We start from the raw sequence: 19,363 nt of genomic DNA, 5'->3' as shown, positions 1-19,363 counted from the left end.
CCTGTGAAGGCTACAAGCTTCACAAACAAACACATGCTAAAGGTTATGCTTTTTGTTCAGACATATACAGACACATTTATTTGAAACAACTTTATTTTTACAAGAGTGCACGCAATCTTGTTTAATATAATTATTGTGAATTGCGTTGTTTTGAATCCAATTGTCAGTGTCTTGCAGCTCACCTTGCTCCTGGCAAAAGGCTGCGCTGATGAAAACCACCTGCCATATAGATGTGTCAGCTAATTGGACTACGCCTTAAACACCCCTCAAACCCTGAGGGGTGTTTAAGGAGGCCACTTAATTTAAGCCACCTGTTTGTAGAGCCTCTTCCCCCTGCACTCAACAATGGACTGGCCGGCATTGGTATAAATGCCTGCAGTGAGAGGAAGGCTGTGTATGTGAGTTGCTCTTGGATAGAAGAGCACACAGAAAGTCACCCATTTTGGTTTTTGTTTGTTCATTAATGCTAGATTGTATCTGTATATTTGATTAATAATACACCTTTTTTTCATCCTAATTGATTTTGTAACCCATCCTAAAACTGTGTAGGCCTATATGTATATATATTTTTTTTTTTCCACATCAACCTGCATTACTAGTTTTTGCATACCCTGGCTTCATACCCCCTGACCCAGCGATAGAGAATAGAAATCCTAGAAATTGACTTTCTGTTTTATATATCATGTTCCGTTTGCTTGTACCTTTACCAGTTAGTCCACTAGTTTATACTTAAACAGAACATAACATTTTCCATCTGAGATATAGCTGAGTAGAAGTATGAAGTAGCATTAAATGAAATTACTCATGTAAAATACAAGCCCTTCAAAATTGTACTTAAGTACAGTACTTGAGTAAATGTACTTAATTACTTTCAACCAAATACCGATGTTTGAACCCATTGCCCATACAATGAAATGTATTTTCTTCAAGCCGTATGCACTCTGATATTTGAAATAAAGTCAAACTCAAGGAGCTATAGAAATTTCAGGAAAACTTAAATTTATTAAGATAAAACAAAACGAAATTTTTAAAGAAAAGTACACAAGGTGTATCAAACACCAACAATAGCAATCATATGTGGGAATGAGTGTTTAAGGTTTCTGTGGTGGTTTTTTGATAATATTCAAAAAGGGTAAGACATTCGCAATATCGATGGTGAAACAGGACTATTGTACTATGACACAGACGGACATTTCTTAAAATGTACTTGGTGACGCTGTTACATTGTGATGGACTTATTAACAGTACCCACGCTCTTTCTTCACTCACAAACAAAACCAGTTGAAGAAGACAGCATGTTGCACAAGACCAAAAAAGTCACATTCATGCACAGACAAGAAAACATTTGCCTCAACAAAGGCTACAACCAGCATGTAAATACTGTGAAGCACTGCCCATAACAGGAAAACTGTTTACAGACTGTGCCAACAACTCTATTCCTACATATTTCTTATTACAGTTTGACTTTAGATTATCGACATAAAATGATTTGCAAGTCAAAAATCACTTATATATACCATGGTCAAAAAGCATTTAACACAATGGCACTATTAATAAAGATCAATTGATCAATTAGGACATGATTTATACATCACCAAATGTATAAAAACACATTCATAAACATAACGAGGGATAGGCAGACAGTAAAGTACTTAAATAACAGATATAAGTATCAGATCAAATGTATATACATTAATTCAGGTTAAGCAGAAAGCTGAATATGTGCTGCCAGAAAGATGCAAGGTATCTGGTCGGAGTAATCAGCCTTTACAGAGAGGTACAAAGAGGGGGAAAAAATTACGTTCGCATTAAAATAGCCAAAACATAGAGACAATGGAGTTTACCTTGTTGTTTCTTTTTATGTTTTGGCTATATGGTAGTAAATATAGAATCATTTATTGTCATTATACAGGTACCATGAGATGAGTAGAGTTACTCCTTTTGTATGTAATGATTAAAAATAAGTCAATTAAAATGGGTCAGATATCATATTGACTGCGTATTAAAAAATGATAATCTTAAAACAAAGTTCATGGCTGAAAGTTTTAGGAAGGGAACCTCTAGAAAAATCCTAATTTATTGATGGTGGCCCTGCACTCGAGTTTAAAAGATTTTGTTCCAATCCCCCCCTCACAAGAGTCCGACTCTTCATTTGAAATACGCCAGAAGGACTCTCTTCTGCCAGGTTCTTTATCTTCCAGAGCCAATACTTCGCTCTTCAAAGATGGTAATTTCAACCTAGAAGATAGAAAGTTAAGGAAAAAACACATTGCAAATGAACATTTTCTTATATTTTCAAAAAAGTACTTTTCTTAGAATACAAAGCGTTACACCAGGTATTATTTACTACCTCATTTATTGGGCTATGTATCATATTTCCTTACGGATTAAAAGACACTATTTAATTTTAAAGTAAAATTAGGCACATTTTAAAGAATAACCTGGCCAAGTTTGTAGATTAAAATATTTCATAGACGAATAAGGATACGACTCTGAGGCCTCTCTCTATGGGGTCTGTCAACAGCAAGCCTCTGGGAGCGTAAATCTTTTCATTCTGGTCCTTGATGTACCGGGCAATCTTCTTTAAAACCTGCACACAGAAAGACACATTGATTTGTATATCTGTTCAACCAGAGACATAAATATGAGCCAATTGATACACATAATTATATTAAAGCAGTTTTACCTTTTCATAGTGTGTCTCCATACAGAGGAATATTGTGTAGGCAGTTATACAAGCCAGACATCCTTCCAAATATGACTTCCCTCCTAGTTTCTCTGCTTCTGCATACAAGTTGTTAAGAGTCTGGATGGTTTCCTCAAACTGCTGCTTATCAATCTGAAACAATGCAAATATTTAATTTATTTAGACACTTTCTTTTAACATTCAGTCAATAAATCATTACATGGATGTAAACACAGTACGCACCCTAGGCTCCAGTTCAGAGGGAAACTTGGTATGGAACTTGGAGATGGTTCCTGAGCCGTAGTCTCTCTGGACGAACACCTTGGAAGAGGCAGTTGGCTGCTGAAGGTCCTGTAAACTGTGGGTCTGGGGCAGAACAACATCAACAATGAGGAGGATGCTTTCTTTCATGAAGAATATCTTTCTTAAGGATTTGAACAGTAGCAGCTACTGTAATGCCAGCTGCAATGTAATCAGAGGCGGGAGAAGTACTCAGCATTTAAGTAAAAGTAGAAGTACCATACTGTAGGAATACTCTGTTATAAGTAAAAGTACAGCATTCAGTTTGCAGATTGGTCCATTTCAAAATAATATATATCAGATGTTTTGATTATAATTATTATCAAAGCTGGTAAAGGTACAGCTAGTTTTAATGACTGTATTTGCTACAGGGTAGCTTGTGAATTTACTCCAGGTGTAACTAAAGTCTTATTTAAGGGTTGATTATTTTTCACATCATTAATCCAAACGTGCAAAGTAACTAAAGGTATTATAGTGGAATTAAAGTACACAATTTACCCCTGAACTGTAATGGAGTAGAAGTACAAAGTAGCAAAACATTGAAATACTAAAGTAGAGTACAAATCCCTCAAAATTGTACTTAGTTACGTTATACCACTGTTAATCATTAGACTAATTTAATCATGCTAAGGTTATTAACAAGCCAACAGCTACCACCAAATATATCGGTTTTAGATGTAATTGATATCCGATGAAAATTATTCCTTCTGTTGACAATGTTGATTTAGGCTACTAAACAAACATGAATCATATTACAATATAAAAGTATAAAATAATGTTTAGTACAGCGATCCACTAATAAGGGTAACGTTAGCTAGCTTCGTTAGCTTACGTTTGCTGACCGATCCGCTGAAGCAGTATGAATGGCTAGGTTAGCATTTATCGTCAACCAATATAAATAACTAATTCTAACATTGTTAAATACCCAGGCATCCAATCACCTGTCATCATATTATAACGAATAAAACCACAAAAACCTTACCTCAGCCATTGTGGATATTTCCCTACAGCTGCTACACAACTACGCCCCAGCTCAATCGACTTCCGGTGTTTTATTTTCAGAATAAAAGTAGAACTAGACACATCAAGTCCCTCACTTGGTTAATCCCTATACATCTTAAACTGCACATTATAATTAAAGCGTTTGAGCCATAGACTGTATATATAAAGATCTGAGCACTGAAATGTGCTTCATATATATCACGCGTTATCATCATCAAACCCCAAGCATATTGTTATGGTCTCAGGCTCGAAAATGACATTCCCAGAACAAATGACTATATCTTCACTTCTAAAAGGGATAAATTAATAATCTTTGTTCTCAAAGCAATGATAAACCTGTGAGTTGGATGTAGAAAAGTCAGAATCAATATAGATGTTTTTATTTTTAAAGTAAATTCAGATTGAACATAGTAAAAAAATGTAAATTATATTTTCCTTCCAAATAAAAACATTAGCCTACTTATAGTGAAAACCGCCCTTGCATGATGGGATAGTAGACTAAAAGCTTTAGGAATCCAAACTATAATATATAATAAGTACCCTGTATCAAGATTTATGCAAAACAAGTGCAATTTGACCTTTTTAGAGAGGTTTAGAAAAAAAAACACCTCTGGGGTCATTTGGGTGTATTTGCCATATCTCTCTAGAACCCATTGGTCGATTTTGATGATTGACACCTCTTTTTAACCGTTAGACCCAATAGAATCGAGGGGAAGTTCCTAAATCCATCTAAATATTACCATTGGTGAATGAGAGTGATGCACAGCCAGCATGCCCAAACCGAAAGCTACGTTACGCTCTATATGAAAACTAGGCTTATTGCCATAAATATGATGATGGATTATCAGTAATAATTTCAAAGTGAGACAGAGACATTGGATTAACCTTCAGCAGTGTTTATATGCGTTTTAATGCCATTGAACACAACTTTTGATCATAAAACAGCAAAGGTAAGACGTATTTGCCGTTTTGACCCCGTAAAGTGAAGTTGTGTGTTGTCTTTCCTGGCTTCGCTGCCGTGAGTTTTGGTCGCACAGTGATGATACTTATACCATTGGAATCTGTGGAATCTCAGCTTTCATACGATATCTAGTTTGTGCAGATAGCATGAAGTATAATATATTTCTACCGTGAGTTATGTGCTAAGTGCGTTAGCACTCTTTCGCTTAGTGCTAATTCAGAGGCTCGGCGCAGTTAGTTGTGTTTTGTTTAGGTAAAGATTGTTAATATCGTCAGTTAGCTGAGTTTCTTACCGTTAAGTGGGTATGACACATTAATAGGTTGCTAAATGTTAAGAAGCACTGAGAGACACAGTTTCGTGAATATTGTTGTGTTTTGCATGGGGTTTAATCTATGGGTTTAACAGGTTATTCTAACCATTTTCCCGGATGAGATGGTCGTTTGACAATACAATTTCGCCTGTCCCATAGGTTATACATGTACATTCTTTAATGCAACTAGTCCATATGAAACCCTGGCAAGTAGTATAACTCCATGTTTATTTATAACTATTTACAATTGAATTCCTGATATCAAAAAATTATTTAACTAGTTCAAATTGTATTTCTGTCAACAATTGGCATTTCGACTAGTTCAAATTGAATTCTTGATATCAGAAATTGGTATTTTTACTAGTTCAAATTGAATTGTAACAATTGAATTACTATCAGAAATTCAACTCCCATTGAAATGAATGAGAACGATGCAATTCTCACTAGTTAAAATGGCATTTCTGATATCAGGACTACACATTACAACTAGTTAAAATTGAATTTCTGATCAAGAATTTGCATTCTAAAGTTAAAATGCAATTTTTTTATATCAGAAATAAACATTAGTTGTAAGAATTGTTGATAAAGAATTTGCAGTCTTACTAAGAATTGATTTTTGACATTCTCCAGAAATTAAAAGCTAAATCTGCCTGCCATACCGTTCAGTCTTTGACGCTAAACAATTCATCCCTAGTCAAGTTCAGTTTGCTAAAATCATGTTATCATTAGCTTCGTGCTATATAACAACCCACACAACTTGATACGTATTCACCTTAAATGTATTGGATGACATTATAGTAGTTGAGAGCGAGTCCTGCATCGGCAAATATGCAACTGCGTGTGTTAATAATAGCACGTTTACACTGCTCATATATGTGGGTTCGGGTCGGGTTGCGGAACTAATTGGCAATATGTGCGGGTAGCAGGGCGGGTTCGGTATTGCACGTCGCGGGTCTTGAAAATCAGACCCGTGCAGGACTCTTGTTTAGAGACATCTCATTATCAAAAACTACAGGTTAACCATTACTGAAGATAGATAACATCCTCAGATTTGATGTTGGAACTGTAGCAAAAGTCAACAAACCCTTTATAAAGCAGATACAAGTACTACATTTATTATACACCCAACTTTATAAAATTACATAATCCCTCTGCATTTATCCACATGCAATATTATAGTTCAATACTTAAAGAATCAGAAAAGTCAGGTTAAGTAAAGATGTTTTTTTTATTGAATCATGGTGTCATTTGACTCAATCTTGGTTGTTCGCTGTATTTATTTTAGTCGAACAGACCGAAGCCCATGTCATCATCTGATCCCTCAGCCTCAGACTCTTCCTTAGCCTCCTCCTTAGCAGCCGGAGCGGTCTCAGCTGCGGCCGCTACAGGTGCTGCGACAGCAGCAAAAGCAGATGGGTCAGCCAAGAAGGCCTTGACCTGTGAAGACAAAGATATTGTTAGTTTGACATTTAGGGTTTTCCTGGTTTACAGCGGCAAACATCTGATTAAAGCCAAGATGTCTGAAACCTTTCGTGCCTGGCAGTCGAGTGATGCTAACTGACAGGTATAGCGAGGAAACAGTTGATGTTTGCAGGGGGAACGACAAAGCAGTACTTAACAAGCTGCATTGTAACTTATCCTGCACTTAAACATGTCTATGAATCCATGTTTGTTTATATAGGCCAATATTACATTTGTCTCATAGGACTTTACCGTTTATACAGAATATGAAACTCACATTGAACAAGGAAAAACTTACAAAGAGAACCCACAGTAAAAGGAATTCTGATGAACATGTTACTCAAGTGCTGATTGAATGTGTGTACCTTGTCTGCCAGGGGGAAGGAGTAGTCTGTCTCCACAGCGATAGCCAGGACTCTCTTGAAGCCATTGATGATAGTGTGGGGGACAGAGGCCAAAGTGGGATAGCCAATCGTCAGACACACGCTTGCAATGTTCCTCACACCCTAGAATAAAAGACACATCTTAAATGGTGGATATGGTACAGATATACCAAACAAGTTATTTTTAAGAACAAGTTCAAATTCCAACTCCCATTGAAATGAATTAGAAAAACTATGCAATTCTCACTAGTTAAAAATGGCATTTCTGACATCAGAAATACACATTACAACTAGTTACAATATAATTTCTGACCAAGAATTTGCATTCCAACTAGTTAATATTCAATTTTTGATATCAGCAATAAACATTACTAGTAAGAATGGTTGATCAAGAATTTGCATTACAAATAGATTTTTGATATCCTCCAGAAACGAATAAAAGCTGTCTTGTCATTGCAGATATGACAATTATTAAATGAAAACGGTTTTAATGTCTGAAACCTTTCGTGCCTGGCAGTCGAGTGATGCTAACTGACAGGTATAGCGAGGAAAGTTTATTGTGTGCAGGGGGAACGACAAAGCAGTACCAAACAAGCTGCATTGTAACTTATCCTGCTAGATCAAAACAACGACTCAAAAGTATCAACATGATAGTGACCGTTGAACTCATAAGTTATTTTTAGTTACAAGGATAGCTTTTACTCAAGCACAGAATCTCACCTCCAGGAACTTGGCATGCAGAGAAGCCTCAGTGATGTCGAGCACCTCAGGACTGTAAACACTGCCATTGTCATACACCTGCTGGATGTTGAGTCCAAAGGAGAAGGGAGAGATGTTCAGCATGTTGAGGAGCGTGGCCTCGCTGGCACCAACCTTGTCGCCGGTCTTGATCAGATTGACGTCATTCTGGAGAGAGAAATGCTTGTTAGCTGCTGGTAAACAATTGTATACATTATGCTAACAAGTCTGGGACATAAGGTCGCAGATTTACATGAGGCAATCCATCCAGCATGTCAATTAGTCAGTGAAATACTAACCAATATAGTAAGAGGGTTTTAAGCTCACCAAGATTTCAATGGTTCCCCTAGAGATCTTGGTGGTGATACCCAGAGCCTGGAAGAAGGAGGTCTTCTCAGGCCCCAGACCAGTGTTCTGGGCTGGCACGGTGACTTCACAAGGGGCGAGGGCTCCGGCACGGGCAGCTGCAGGCACCTGGGGATTTGTGAAAAGTCAGTTTAGGACTCCATAATGGAGGTTTAAGTTTTTATTAAAGTGTGTCTGAAACCTTTCGTGCCTGGCAGTCGAGCGATGCTAACTGACAGGTATAGCGAGGAATCAGTTAATGTTTGCAGGGGGAACGACAAAGCAGTACCAAACAAGCTGCATTGTAACTTATCCTGCACTTAAAAATGTCTGAATCCTGTTCTTTAGAGTGAACAAAACAGTTAACCAAATCACTAGTAATTGCATTATGTGGTTGTCCATTTAAGATTTGAGTCGAAACTTTCAGCATAATTCTAACAATTAAGACTGCATTAGTTTGCCAGGTATAGCCAATAACGGGCAACTTCAAACATCTTAAGTTAACAAAGTTACTTTAGGAGCCATCAATAGCAAACGTTGTGTGGGTTAACAACGGAGTAAAGTGGTGGTGTAAGGGCCATTCTTTTATTCAATTTCTCACCTTGTTGTGCAGCAGCAGGTCCCGAACCTCAGTCAGATCCTCCTTGGTGAAGACAAAGCCCACATTTCCTTTAATGTGAGGCAGAAGCCTGTTAAATTATGGAATTCATTATTAGATTTGTTGGCAGATATGACAATCAATTATTAAATGAAAACGGTTTAAATGTCTGAAACCTTTCGTGCCTGGCAGTCGAGTGATGCTAACTGACAGGTATAGCGAGGAAACAGTTTATTGTGTGCAGGGGGAACGACAAAGCAGTACCAAACAAGCTGCATTGTAACTTATCCTGCTAGATCAAAACAACGACTCAAAGTATCAACATGATAGTGACCGTTGAACTCACTTCTCCAGGGCAGGATTGTTCTCAAGGTGTCCACGAATGGCTTTGCGCATCATGGTGTTTTTGCCCATGAGCACCACAGCCCTTCCTCGCAGAGACAGACGGATGGTCTGCATCTGCTTGGAGCCGACATTGTCTGCACCCACAACGAAGCATTTGGGGAAATCATCCAGAAGTTGCTACAAAGAGATAAACATCAATCAAATACATATTCCGTAAAAATCTTAGTGGAAAATATATACTGTGTTGATAACAACTTACATAAGTCAAGTCCTACTTACGATGATTTTCAAAAAATAGTTGGACTTCCACGTGGCCCTGTCTTCCCTGGGCATCTTTGCAGTGCTTCCAAGGATCGCTGAACAGCTGATTTAAAGACAAGGTAATATCTGCAGAAAGAATAAAAACATTGTTAGATGTGATGTATAAAACGGAACATACTTGATCTGTACAACATGACATGTGGCCAAGTGCTAACTAGTCCATATGAAACCCTTCTATGGCAAGTAGTTATAATTCATATTTACAATTGAATTCCTGATATCAAAAAAAGGATTTGGAACTAGTTATAAAATTGTATTTCTGATAAACAATTGGCATTTCGACTAGTTGAGATTGAATTCTTGATATCAGAAATTGGTATTTTTACTAGTTCAAATTCCAACTCCCATTGAAATGAATGAGTATTTCTGATATCAGAAATACACATTACAACTAGTTACAATTTAATTTCTGATATCAGAAATAAACATTACTAATAAGAATTGTTGATATCAAGAATTTGCATTCTTACTAGTAGACATTGATTTTTGATATCCTCCAGAAATGAATAAAAAATTAAATGTCTGAAACCTTTCGTGCCTGGCAGTCGAGTGATGCTAACTGACAGGTATAGCGAGGAAACAGTTTATTGTGCGCAGGGGGAACGACAAAGCAGTACCAAACAAGCTGCATTGTAACTTATCCTGCTAGATCAAAACGACTCAAAAGTATCAACATGATAGTGACCGTTGAATTCACTTCTCCAGGGAAAGAATAACAACTTTGTTAGATGCGATGTATAAAACGGAACATAGGCTACGTGATCTGTACAACATGCCATGTGGCCGACTGCTAACGTTAGCCGGCTAACAGCTAGCGATGTATTGAGTAGGCCCAGTAACCACGCCGTGCTTTTACAGGAACCATAACATATATGTTAGTGCTATAAGTGGTTGTTGTTATACCAAAAGCCGTATGTGGCCCTTCTCCGTTTAAAAGAAAAGGTTTATTTTTGTTTCCTAGAATAGCAGGAGCAGGCCTTACCGTGACTAGAGGGTCGCGTGAAAGAAAGAGAAACAGGAATTGACGCAAGCAGAATTTATACAAAATAAGTGACCAATCACAAGAGAGTATGGGCATTATCTTCATAGCTATTGGTTGTTTGCTATGTCAATCACAAGGGAGTATGGGCGTCCACTTGAAATCTATTGGTTGGTTTCTTTGTCAATCACAAAAGAATATGGGCGTCAGCATCATAGCTATTGGTTGGTTGCTATGTCACTCACAAGGGCGTATGGGCGTCAGCTTCATAGCTATTGGTTGGTTGCTATGCCGATCACTTCCTATCACCTGCCTCGTGGGAAATCCTTTATATATACAGTGGGTCTATGAGGAAATCCTATGGGGAAATCCCACGAAACCAAAGTGACAAACACTCATCCGTTTCAACGATCAAGATCGGTTTAAAGAACTATGTTTCTGTCTTTTTTAAACTGGGTTTATGGCAGATGAAAACCATTGATTAAACAAACAAGCGATGACACAGCCGGCACCACAACTCCCGGCAGAGGTCTGGAGCCACGTTTTTGGTTATCTCTCAGCGGAAGACAAGTTTAGCGTCCGGACAGCCTGCAAGTATTTCAAAAAACTTGTTGACCACGGATCTCTTTGGAAAGACTGGTCGGTGGTTCTGGGTTACCATAAGGGATATTCTAACAGTCAGTTTTGGGGCACTCTGCGCCGCAGAAAAGTCACCAGTGTGGTGTTGAGGGGCACCAGAACTAAGGACCTGAAACGGCTGGCCTCGTCCCTTCCTACTCTCACCACAGTGGTAACGGACCAAAGCTCCCAAGCAAGCCTCAGCTTCTTAAAGGAATGCACACATCTGAAGCGTCTGGCTATTAGAGGCAGTGGCACTCCTCTTTTGCTAGATGGTTCCACTGTGTATGAACCCCGGCAGCTGACTCACCTGAGCATGTGTGATGTTAAACTTCCCACTATAGCAGGGTGTAGCTTAATTTCAGCTGTCCGCCCGTTTCCAAATCTTACATCTCTAGTCTATCATAAAGCGAGACTCGTTGAAGAGACTTTGTGGATGGTTCACGTTCCCTCCATACTTACCCGTCTGCCTATGCTTACACATCTCTCTTTGTCCGTTGGGTATACACTGTGCACCTTTCACAATAGGTCCAGACCAAGCCCAGGTCCCCCAGTCGGAGATGGGGCCTCAGTCTTGTCCAGTTTGGAACTTATCGACTGCACGGCTCACTCATTTGAAGCAGATGCAATGCAGCGAATGCCTGGCCTGAAGCGTCTTGCTGTTTTCCACAGATACTCACATCACCAGATGATAGAAGGACTGCTAGCAACAGATGGCGGTCACCTAAAAACCTGGCTGAGGGACCTCTCTCAACTGTCAACACTGGTCATAGTCAAGGGCCCGCCTGTTAAAAAATATGTCACATCCATTCCAGCCACAGTGACCAGTCTCACTCTGTGTGTTGCAGGATTGTCTCCACAGGACATGGAGGCGGTGTCAGTGCAGGTACCAAATCTCCTGCACCTTCACATTGACCCCTGGCCCTCACATTTAGGAGCTCAGGCAGCTCGAATCCCACAACTGTTTCCAAACCTGAAAAGTCTCAAACTGCGGCATGGATACGTATCAGAGAGAGATTTCTTACAACTTCACCAGCTGAAGGACCTGGAATACTTGGAGATTCTGGATATCCGCCCGCACCTCTCTGAGCTCACCAGAAAGCTCCAAGCTCTCACAAACTTCAGACTTCAGATAACAACGTCTCCTCGCAAGAGAGATGTGCTGACTTGTCCTTGTGTTTGTCAGGTGAATTGAACTGCTCTGTTTTAGCAGGCCAGTCGGATTATTTCCATATTTTCGGGGTCAAATGCATATCTGGGATTTTTTTTAAAAGTGTGAACATGTGTGAACCTCAAACAAATACACATTTTCAAATTGCACAGCTCATATGTGGTGCCTTGTCATTGTTAACCTTAATCCAGAGTTCCCAATAAGGGGACCACCCTCTAAAAAGGGGTCATGTAGTGCCAGGGGCCGATAACTAATAGGAGTATAATAGAGCTGAAATAAATGTTAATTTAATACAAATTGTAAATTACTTGATCACCCAATTTTCCCTTAATTAACGGACTATTAACTAAAAATGCTTGATGTACACACAAAGAGAGACTTATAATTCATTCCTTGTATTGCAATCAATTCTGATTCTGTACTTTTTTGTGAAACAGCTTATTAATTAATGTGGAGCTTGAACTTGTTTAGTTCTGCATCACATCTTATTTCCACTCATAACTGAAATGAATGTTGGTTATCATATTCAATCTTACTAATAAATAAAAATGAATACATCGAAATAGTTTCCACTCAAGTTCTTTTTTAATATTACATGGACATCTTGTATACTAAAGACTTGGTTCAATGCAAACAGTGACTAGAAAAAAATGGTGGAAAGAGAAATCACTTTTAAAACAAAACAGTACCAGAAATAAAGTACTTATTTTATTCGCAGCAGGTATAATAATCAGTCAGTAATCAGGACCCACATAGGCTTTCACCCCACCCACACAAAGAGCCAGTAAAATGTGTGGCTCGTGAGAAAATGTAAATGGTAAAGGATCACATGAATGTCTCCATTTACAAATTCACTTAATCTCATTAATAAAAGGCGTAGATTTTTTTTTAATGAATTCTTTGACAGAAGCAAAAACAATAAGGCAATAATCTGTAAGCAGATAAATATACATGGAGCAACATTAACTCACAATTCCTGTTCACTTCCCCCCTGCTACTTCCTGTAAATCTGACTCAACTGTTTATTACAGTGTAAACGTTTATGAGTTAAGATGCACCGCAGCAGACGAAGCCTCTCCCGGAGTTCAGCCCATAAAGAGTCAAATCACAGGAAGGGTTGAGAACTCCACCACAGTGTATAAGACCTTATTGCATTGTCACATTTGGCACAAGAGCAAACATTTTATCAAAATAAAAACAATCCAAATGTGGATACACGCATAGTGATCATAAAGACAATTAATATTGTCCGAAAAAACAAAACGCCAATTGTTTCATATATGTGGCAAAATCGAGCAACAGGGAAAATAAAGATGAAATGAGTTATACATCAATGTTGCTAGAGGCTTGGCCCTGTATTCTGATTCCTGACCAGCTAACACCCGGCTGCATCCATCAGTGAGCCAAGTGCTGACTCCAGCTCAGACAGCAAGATCACAGTTTAGGACTCACAAAGAAAATAATAAGGGCTGCGTTTCATTGGAAGTCTGACACACTGGAATCAAAGCTGGTTGGTGTTGTGTGTGTAAGAATAGGGTAAACTATTGAGAGCCTACATGCCAATAGAGCCAGCTCTTTGCATATCAGTGTGAGCCACAACATCTCAAAAAATATATATATTTTCATCAAAACACAGTTCTGTCTCAAAGTGGAGCATATTACAGGTATACAAATTTAGATTGTGATTGTAACAGCAACTGGCAGCTACTGCTGATAAAACTCCAAACAAAAGAAAGCATGCCTCTAATCCAAATGCACAACCGTATTTAAAACCAGCCTTATTAATAGTGATAAATTCACACAGTAGCAATCGTAAATTAAACTGTCATTTATTCTTTTCTTTTTCTGTGTGTTTACATTCAGAAGATAGAATCTCCACATTAAAACTGGAGTAAAAATAAATGTTGGCTAAAACTTGCACCTTACGTTCAACTTTAATAATCATAGTACGGTACATATGTTTTTGTTATTGACCTACTTTTTGTCAAAACCGTTTGCATTTTTTGATGGTTATTAATGTGATTGACACAACACACCCTTTGCGGTGGGGTAGCAAAAAATGAAACAGTTCCGAGTTGCTACAGCGAAACAAATGGCAACTTATCTATATGTTAATTAACAAGAGTAATGTAAATGTAATGTTTTCTGAAACTGAGAAATCACGTGGGTTCTTTTTCGTAGTAAAACAGTAGAAAAATAAGGACTAGCTAATATCTTGCCGACACCTGTAAAATGCACCTTAAGACGTCTCATCAAGAGATCTGTGTTGGAGTGTTTAAAGAGTTTACACTGGTATTTTAAAGAAGTGAAAAAGGAGTTCAGTGTGTGTCTGTTTACATGTGGAGAGTTTCAATTTATATATTTTTTTAAATGGCACCTCAATTGTTTCCAAAGCTAGAAAAATACATATTTTTCACAGATCATTCTAACACTGATGATTTGCCAAGCACTATTCAACACTCAACAGATTCTGCGTATAAACTGCTGAAGTCAACTCCATGCAATTGAGCAGCTTCTCATATCTGCATAAAACCACCATAGAGTGAAAAGTCTTGCCCTGCTATGGGGGAATTTAATCATTTTCAAAATCAGGGCTCTGAGGTCTCAACTCAACAGCCATATGCTTATTTATGTACACACGTGAAAGGGGAAATTAGCACAGAAGAACTCTAAATAAAAATCTCTTTGGGCTCTGTTCAAAACGTCTTTTAGCAAAAGTGTGAAATGCCAAGCCTGAGAGGTTGGACAGCCAGAGGACCTTTCGGTGTCGAGGGTCAAACTGACTCATGCTAGACATGTGAGTGCACACACATCCCACACGTGCATTCAGAAATGTGCATACGCGCGTACTTACACATTTAAACGCAACCACACAGTCTAACTAAAGAGTTTAACAAAGCAGCCCTGGCAGTAGGGCTTGTCGTTCTGCTCCTTGAAGGTGCCTTTGTTGAGCTGCTTCAGGCAGAAAGCGCACACAAAGTGCTCCGGGTGGAACTTCTTAGCCATGGCGGTGATGCAGCGGCCTGTGATGGGCTTCTGGCAGCCGGAGCACAGCGAGCCGCGCCGCTCGTGGTAGTGAGACTCGCAGTAAGGCTGACCGTCATGGTCAAAGAAGCTGCCGTTTACGAATGGCGTGAAGCACTCCTGGAAATTCAGAGAAGAGGAAGTAGAAGTTATAATGCTTACTTAAAACAAAAATACCCGAATTCGTTACAGATGCATGAGTGACTCACCCTGCAGACGAAGCATTCAGGGTGCCAGAGTGAGTTGAGGGCAGAGATGTAGTTTTCCAGGATGGCACGGGTACAGCCTCCACATTTAGGGGCAAACATGTCAAAGTAGTCCTTCCTGCAGTACGCCTTCCCATCCTTCTCATGGAAACCTAGAGGGCAGCAAAGACTCAGTTATTCACTCTGCATGCTTCTTTCGGTTAATGAAAACTCAGCATTGTTCTTTTTTTCTACACAAGCCAGGTGTTGTGTTATTAATTCATGAGCAGTTGGTACCTTCGGGTCCGAAAAAGGCTCCGCACTGGGCGCAGAAGAAGTGCTCTGGATGCCAAGTCTTGTCCAAAGCTGTCACTACTCTCTGTAAAACATAAGAGAACCAAATGGTAGATCATTACATGTCTGCTTAAAAACTGTGCCTCAGAAACATCTGGGGGGAAAGGTAGTTCCTCATCGCGCTTTAAAAGAAAGTCAGGCCGCAGTATATGCATTTATGTATTTAATTATGGGAGTATCCAACACATGAGAGCCAGAGGCCAGGAGGGGGCAGACCAAGTCTACAGAGGCAGTGTGGGCGGTGCTGGAATGCTAGGACTGTTACTTCATGTTTTCCAGGCCTGATAGCATTTCTCCGCAGCTTCAGCTAGAAGAACATTGTCTGTGTAACAACACATTTTAAAAACATTCACAGCTGCTAAGTTTATTTCAGCAGGACAATAATTACAAGGGGTCGCAGTGTTGGAAAAGAGGCGTTTTTCTTTTAGGGAGGACAAGCTTCAAAAATCATTTTCTGTACAAATAGATCCAAAACCAATACATTGAGAATATCCAAATATACTTTTATATTCTAAATGTAGTGGTTTCCTTAGACCTCTAAGTGATACAATACCACCTTCAACCCTGATAATCATTGAAAAACCAAGGTTTGAATGTAAAATATTCTGAGTTGAAGAAAGAGAAAAGTACTGAAAGGGAAGTACACAGTTTCTCATTATGACCTCTCCCCAGGTCCCAATGTTCACTTCCCTTAGAGTACCTCTAGCACTTTGTGTGGTTTGTGTGTGTGTGTCTGAATAAAAGGCCAAATCTCCCAATGGGCGTGTGTCACGATGAAGATAAGAATGAGTGCTGACAAGCGAGAGAGGCCTAGCAGGCAGTGAGGAAGACATAAGAGGAAGTCAATTTGCATGCAAAAAGCTACTAGAAGTCCCTTCACTCCTATTGCCTTAAGGATTGTGTGTGTGTGTGTGTGTGTGTGTGTGTGCCTGTCTAATCAACTCTCAATGATGAGAAATAAGGGGAATTCCCGACATGTAGTGATTTTTCCAGCATGGCCTTAATCCATTAAGTTATGAATAAATAAATATCATTATCCACCCATCCATGGTGTGTGTATGTGTGTGTGTTAATGTATGCATTACTAACATCCAGTATGGGTCCATTACAGTAGTGGCATCGTGGTGAGAACAAGTGGTGGTAGTCTTTCTCACAGTATGGCTGTCCCTCACGCTCAAAGAAGTTCCTGGAGCCGATCTCATCCTGGCAGTGGGTGCACACAAAGTGCTCGGGGTGCCACGTCCTGCCCATGGCAGTCACCACCTGGTGTGGGGACACAGTGCATTAAATTAAAATGAGCGACTGAAGAAAGGCCTTGCTCAGCAGCCTCGCTTGCAAAAACCAAAGAGGATATTTCAAACAGCAGCAGGTAGAGATCTCATAACGCCATGTTTAAAAGATGAAAATGATATATTATGTATACAAAATAATCCCAGTGTATTTCAGTTGGATCATGATTCACAGAAAGAATATTTTTACTCTTCTAAGTCTCTAAGTAACATCTGTTTCTCTATTGCTCCATTTATTGGTTGCCATTAAGTAAGTAAGAGCTCAAATATTGATGGTTTGGATCTTGAGCAATCGGCCCAGTCTGAGATACTTGCAACATGAGACAACACCCATCAGACGTGTGCAAACACATCTGAAGGTCAATTGTTTTCACCACATTATTAACAGAGAGAAGCAATGATGGTGTTTTACAAGCATATTCTAAATTATTATATCTTTGGAAAGGGTGCGTGTAAACCACATAAATCATGTGTGTACATAAGGGCTGCATGATTTGAAAAATATATTTTGACTGATATTGCAAAATGGATATGACTCATAGTATTGGAGGGATTGATCATGTTTGAATCATATCAACATATTGATAGTAATAATAGTGTTATTTCTGAAGAATTTTGTTTTGTTTATTCTGTCTAATGTGATTTGTAGGCCGGGATATATCTGCAGCTTCACAATACTTCATTCATAATGGTATTAAACACTTTATTATTCTTTAACAAATATTGTGTAACCTGCAATTTTAATATTGCACTAGTACATAATATTGCGACTTCGTTACACACCTAGTATAAATGTATCTTAAAGTATGCAAGTTTAAATTCAGTATGTGCTACAGTTTAAATCTTTATTGTTTGTGTATGATTCAGTAGTATCTTTACCTGTCCAACGATGGGTTTCTTGCAGGCTCCGCAGACACCTTTAGCCACCGTCTGGACCCCGAGTCTGTTGAGGTCGGACTGCAGGCTTCCCAGCATGTTGTCCAGCTTGTTGGCCGGTTTGGAGGGACCGGTAGGAGAGGTCTTTCCCTGGGACTGGATCTGACGAAGATAAAAGACCAAAGTGGCTTCAATATACCGTTCTCATTCTTTGGATGACCATTTCTTTGACTTACCTTGTTGTAACATTAAATCATTTTGTTAACCTCATATAATTGATGTAACCGTCTTTTCAATTGTTCCTTACAATGGTCTCTCCCTGGATTTCTGGTATTAAAACAGGTGAACAATCTAGATGGTCGGTAGCTGTCTACTATTTCTCGATGATTGATAGAAAAATACTCAAATAAGCCATGGACATATGAACTAGGACCAACTATGTTCTCATCAATCCTAATCCATGTTTGCAGGCTTTGATGATGACTCTTGTATATCAAAATGGTGGGTGTGAATGTGTGTCCGGCTACTGTAATGTAAGCAAACAGACCTTCTCAGATGGTGAGGTTATTGGAGCTTCATGACTCTGACATTCCACAGAGGGAAAAAATAGCACCTCTGCTCCATGTATTCTCCCTCACACACACACACACACACGTAAAATAGACAGGCATCTCAAGCCTTCAACATGAAGGTAATTATACTCAATCATATCAATCGCCTGCTCTACAAGTCTACAACAGAACAAGAAAGACACTATGGATTATAAAAGAGGGGATGGTGCATGGCATTCAACTTCAACATGCTGGAATCTAACCGAGTGGGACCTGTTGACGGAAGTCCTTGTGGGAGCGGCTATAATTGTGTTCGTAACTGTGCTGTCATGTGCTAGATTAGGTTTCAGTTGCACTGCGAGTCTACCATTCCTGCGCATGGCTGGACCGTTAGTGTAACAGGAACAGGGGTTACACTCTTCTCGCCTTTAAGCTCTTAAAATCTCCTCTCGACTTTGAACACACAGCCCTTGGCGCCGTCAGATGTCAGAAATACAAAGTATCTCAGTCTCCTCTAAATGTCAGCACCTCTCATAACCAGGACTGACCAGATTTCAGACAAAGCTTTACAGAGGCTACCTGTCGGCATGAATGGAAACCCAAGGTCAAAAACTCAGCCAATGAGCTGGGGAGTTATTTAGTTCACATAAATATAACTGCAACTGGATATTTGAACTAATTGACTCACACCATGTCTGAGTGAGACAACTTCAAGTTTAGAAAAAGGTCAGAAAAGAGGAAGAGGAAGAAATGTGATCCGTGCCTGCATTGGTGGAAAGATCGGGTCGTACTCGGTCTGACAACCCACTGATACAAAGACTTTGGGAGGCGGTGGTGGTGTCACAGGCTTGGGAGGGGGGCTAGGT

At 39.3% G+C, this 19,363-nt stretch overlaps 3 protein-coding genes and 1 non-coding gene across 7 annotated transcripts in view; all 4 read right to left on the bottom strand.

The window, feature by feature from the left end:
* Window positions 1-978: 978 nt before the first annotated feature.
* LOC117561907 (golgin subfamily A member 7-like) lies at window positions 979-4,080 on the bottom strand. The gene is made up of 5 exons (XM_034239570.1): window positions 3,969-4,080; window positions 2,930-3,052; window positions 2,687-2,839; window positions 2,489-2,590; window positions 979-2,238 (listed from the first exon to the last, which is right to left on the bottom strand). The coding sequence occupies exons 1-5, from the start codon at window positions 3,975-3,977 to the stop codon at window positions 2,191-2,193; spliced, it is 435 nt and encodes a 144-aa protein (XP_034095461.1). The 5' UTR covers window positions 3,978-4,080; the 3' UTR covers window positions 979-2,190.
* A 2,388-nt stretch (window positions 4,081-6,468) lies between these two features.
* Window positions 6,469-10,485, bottom strand: rplp0 (ribosomal protein, large, P0). 2 transcript variants are annotated; one of them, XM_034239472.1, is made up of 8 exons: window positions 10,433-10,485; window positions 9,409-9,516; window positions 9,131-9,306; window positions 8,788-8,875; window positions 8,169-8,315; window positions 7,824-8,009; window positions 7,086-7,226; window positions 6,469-6,696 (listed from the first exon to the last, which is right to left on the bottom strand). In XM_034239472.1, the coding sequence occupies exons 2-8, from the start codon at window positions 9,460-9,462 to the stop codon at window positions 6,541-6,543; spliced, it is 948 nt and encodes a 315-aa protein (XP_034095363.1). In that variant the 5' UTR covers window positions 9,463-9,516; window positions 10,433-10,485; the 3' UTR covers window positions 6,469-6,540. The 2 variants fall into 2 exon arrangements, with proteins under 2 accessions (XP_034095363.1, XP_034095364.1); XM_034239473.1 differs by lacking the exon at window positions 10,433-10,485 and having other exon boundaries at window positions 9,389-9,493.
* On the bottom strand, window positions 8,950-9,079 carry LOC117561944. Its single transcript, XR_004571463.1, has one exon. It is a non-coding gene; the product is annotated as a small nucleolar RNA SNORA63 (small nucleolar RNA).
* Window positions 10,486-12,913: 2,428 nt separating the features above from the next.
* The window catches only part of pxna (paxillin a), a 26,943-nt gene continuing 20,493 nt past the window's right edge, over window positions 12,914-19,363 (bottom strand). For all 3 annotated transcript variants that reach the window (XM_034239469.1, XM_034239468.1, XM_034239470.1), the window contains 5 exons: window positions 17,950-18,108; window positions 16,871-17,044; window positions 15,725-15,806; window positions 15,452-15,600; window positions 12,914-15,362 (listed from right to left, as the gene is read on the bottom strand). In XM_034239469.1, coding sequence (XP_034095360.1) covers window positions 15,096-15,362; window positions 15,452-15,600; window positions 15,725-15,806; window positions 16,871-17,044; window positions 17,950-18,108 — 831 coding nt within the window. In that variant the 3' untranslated portion in view covers window positions 12,914-15,095. The remainder of the gene's footprint in view (window positions 15,363-15,451; window positions 15,601-15,724; window positions 15,807-16,870; window positions 17,045-17,949; window positions 18,109-19,363) is intronic.

Source organism: Gymnodraco acuticeps, unplaced genomic scaffold (genome assembly GCF_902827175.1).
Source record: "Gymnodraco acuticeps unplaced genomic scaffold, fGymAcu1.1, whole genome shotgun sequence".
NCBI classification, from domain to species: domain Eukaryota; kingdom Metazoa; phylum Chordata; class Actinopteri; order Perciformes; family Bathydraconidae; genus Gymnodraco; species Gymnodraco acuticeps.
Note: the sequence above shows the minus strand (reverse complement) of the source record. Positions and strands in the feature narration are given on the sequence as shown.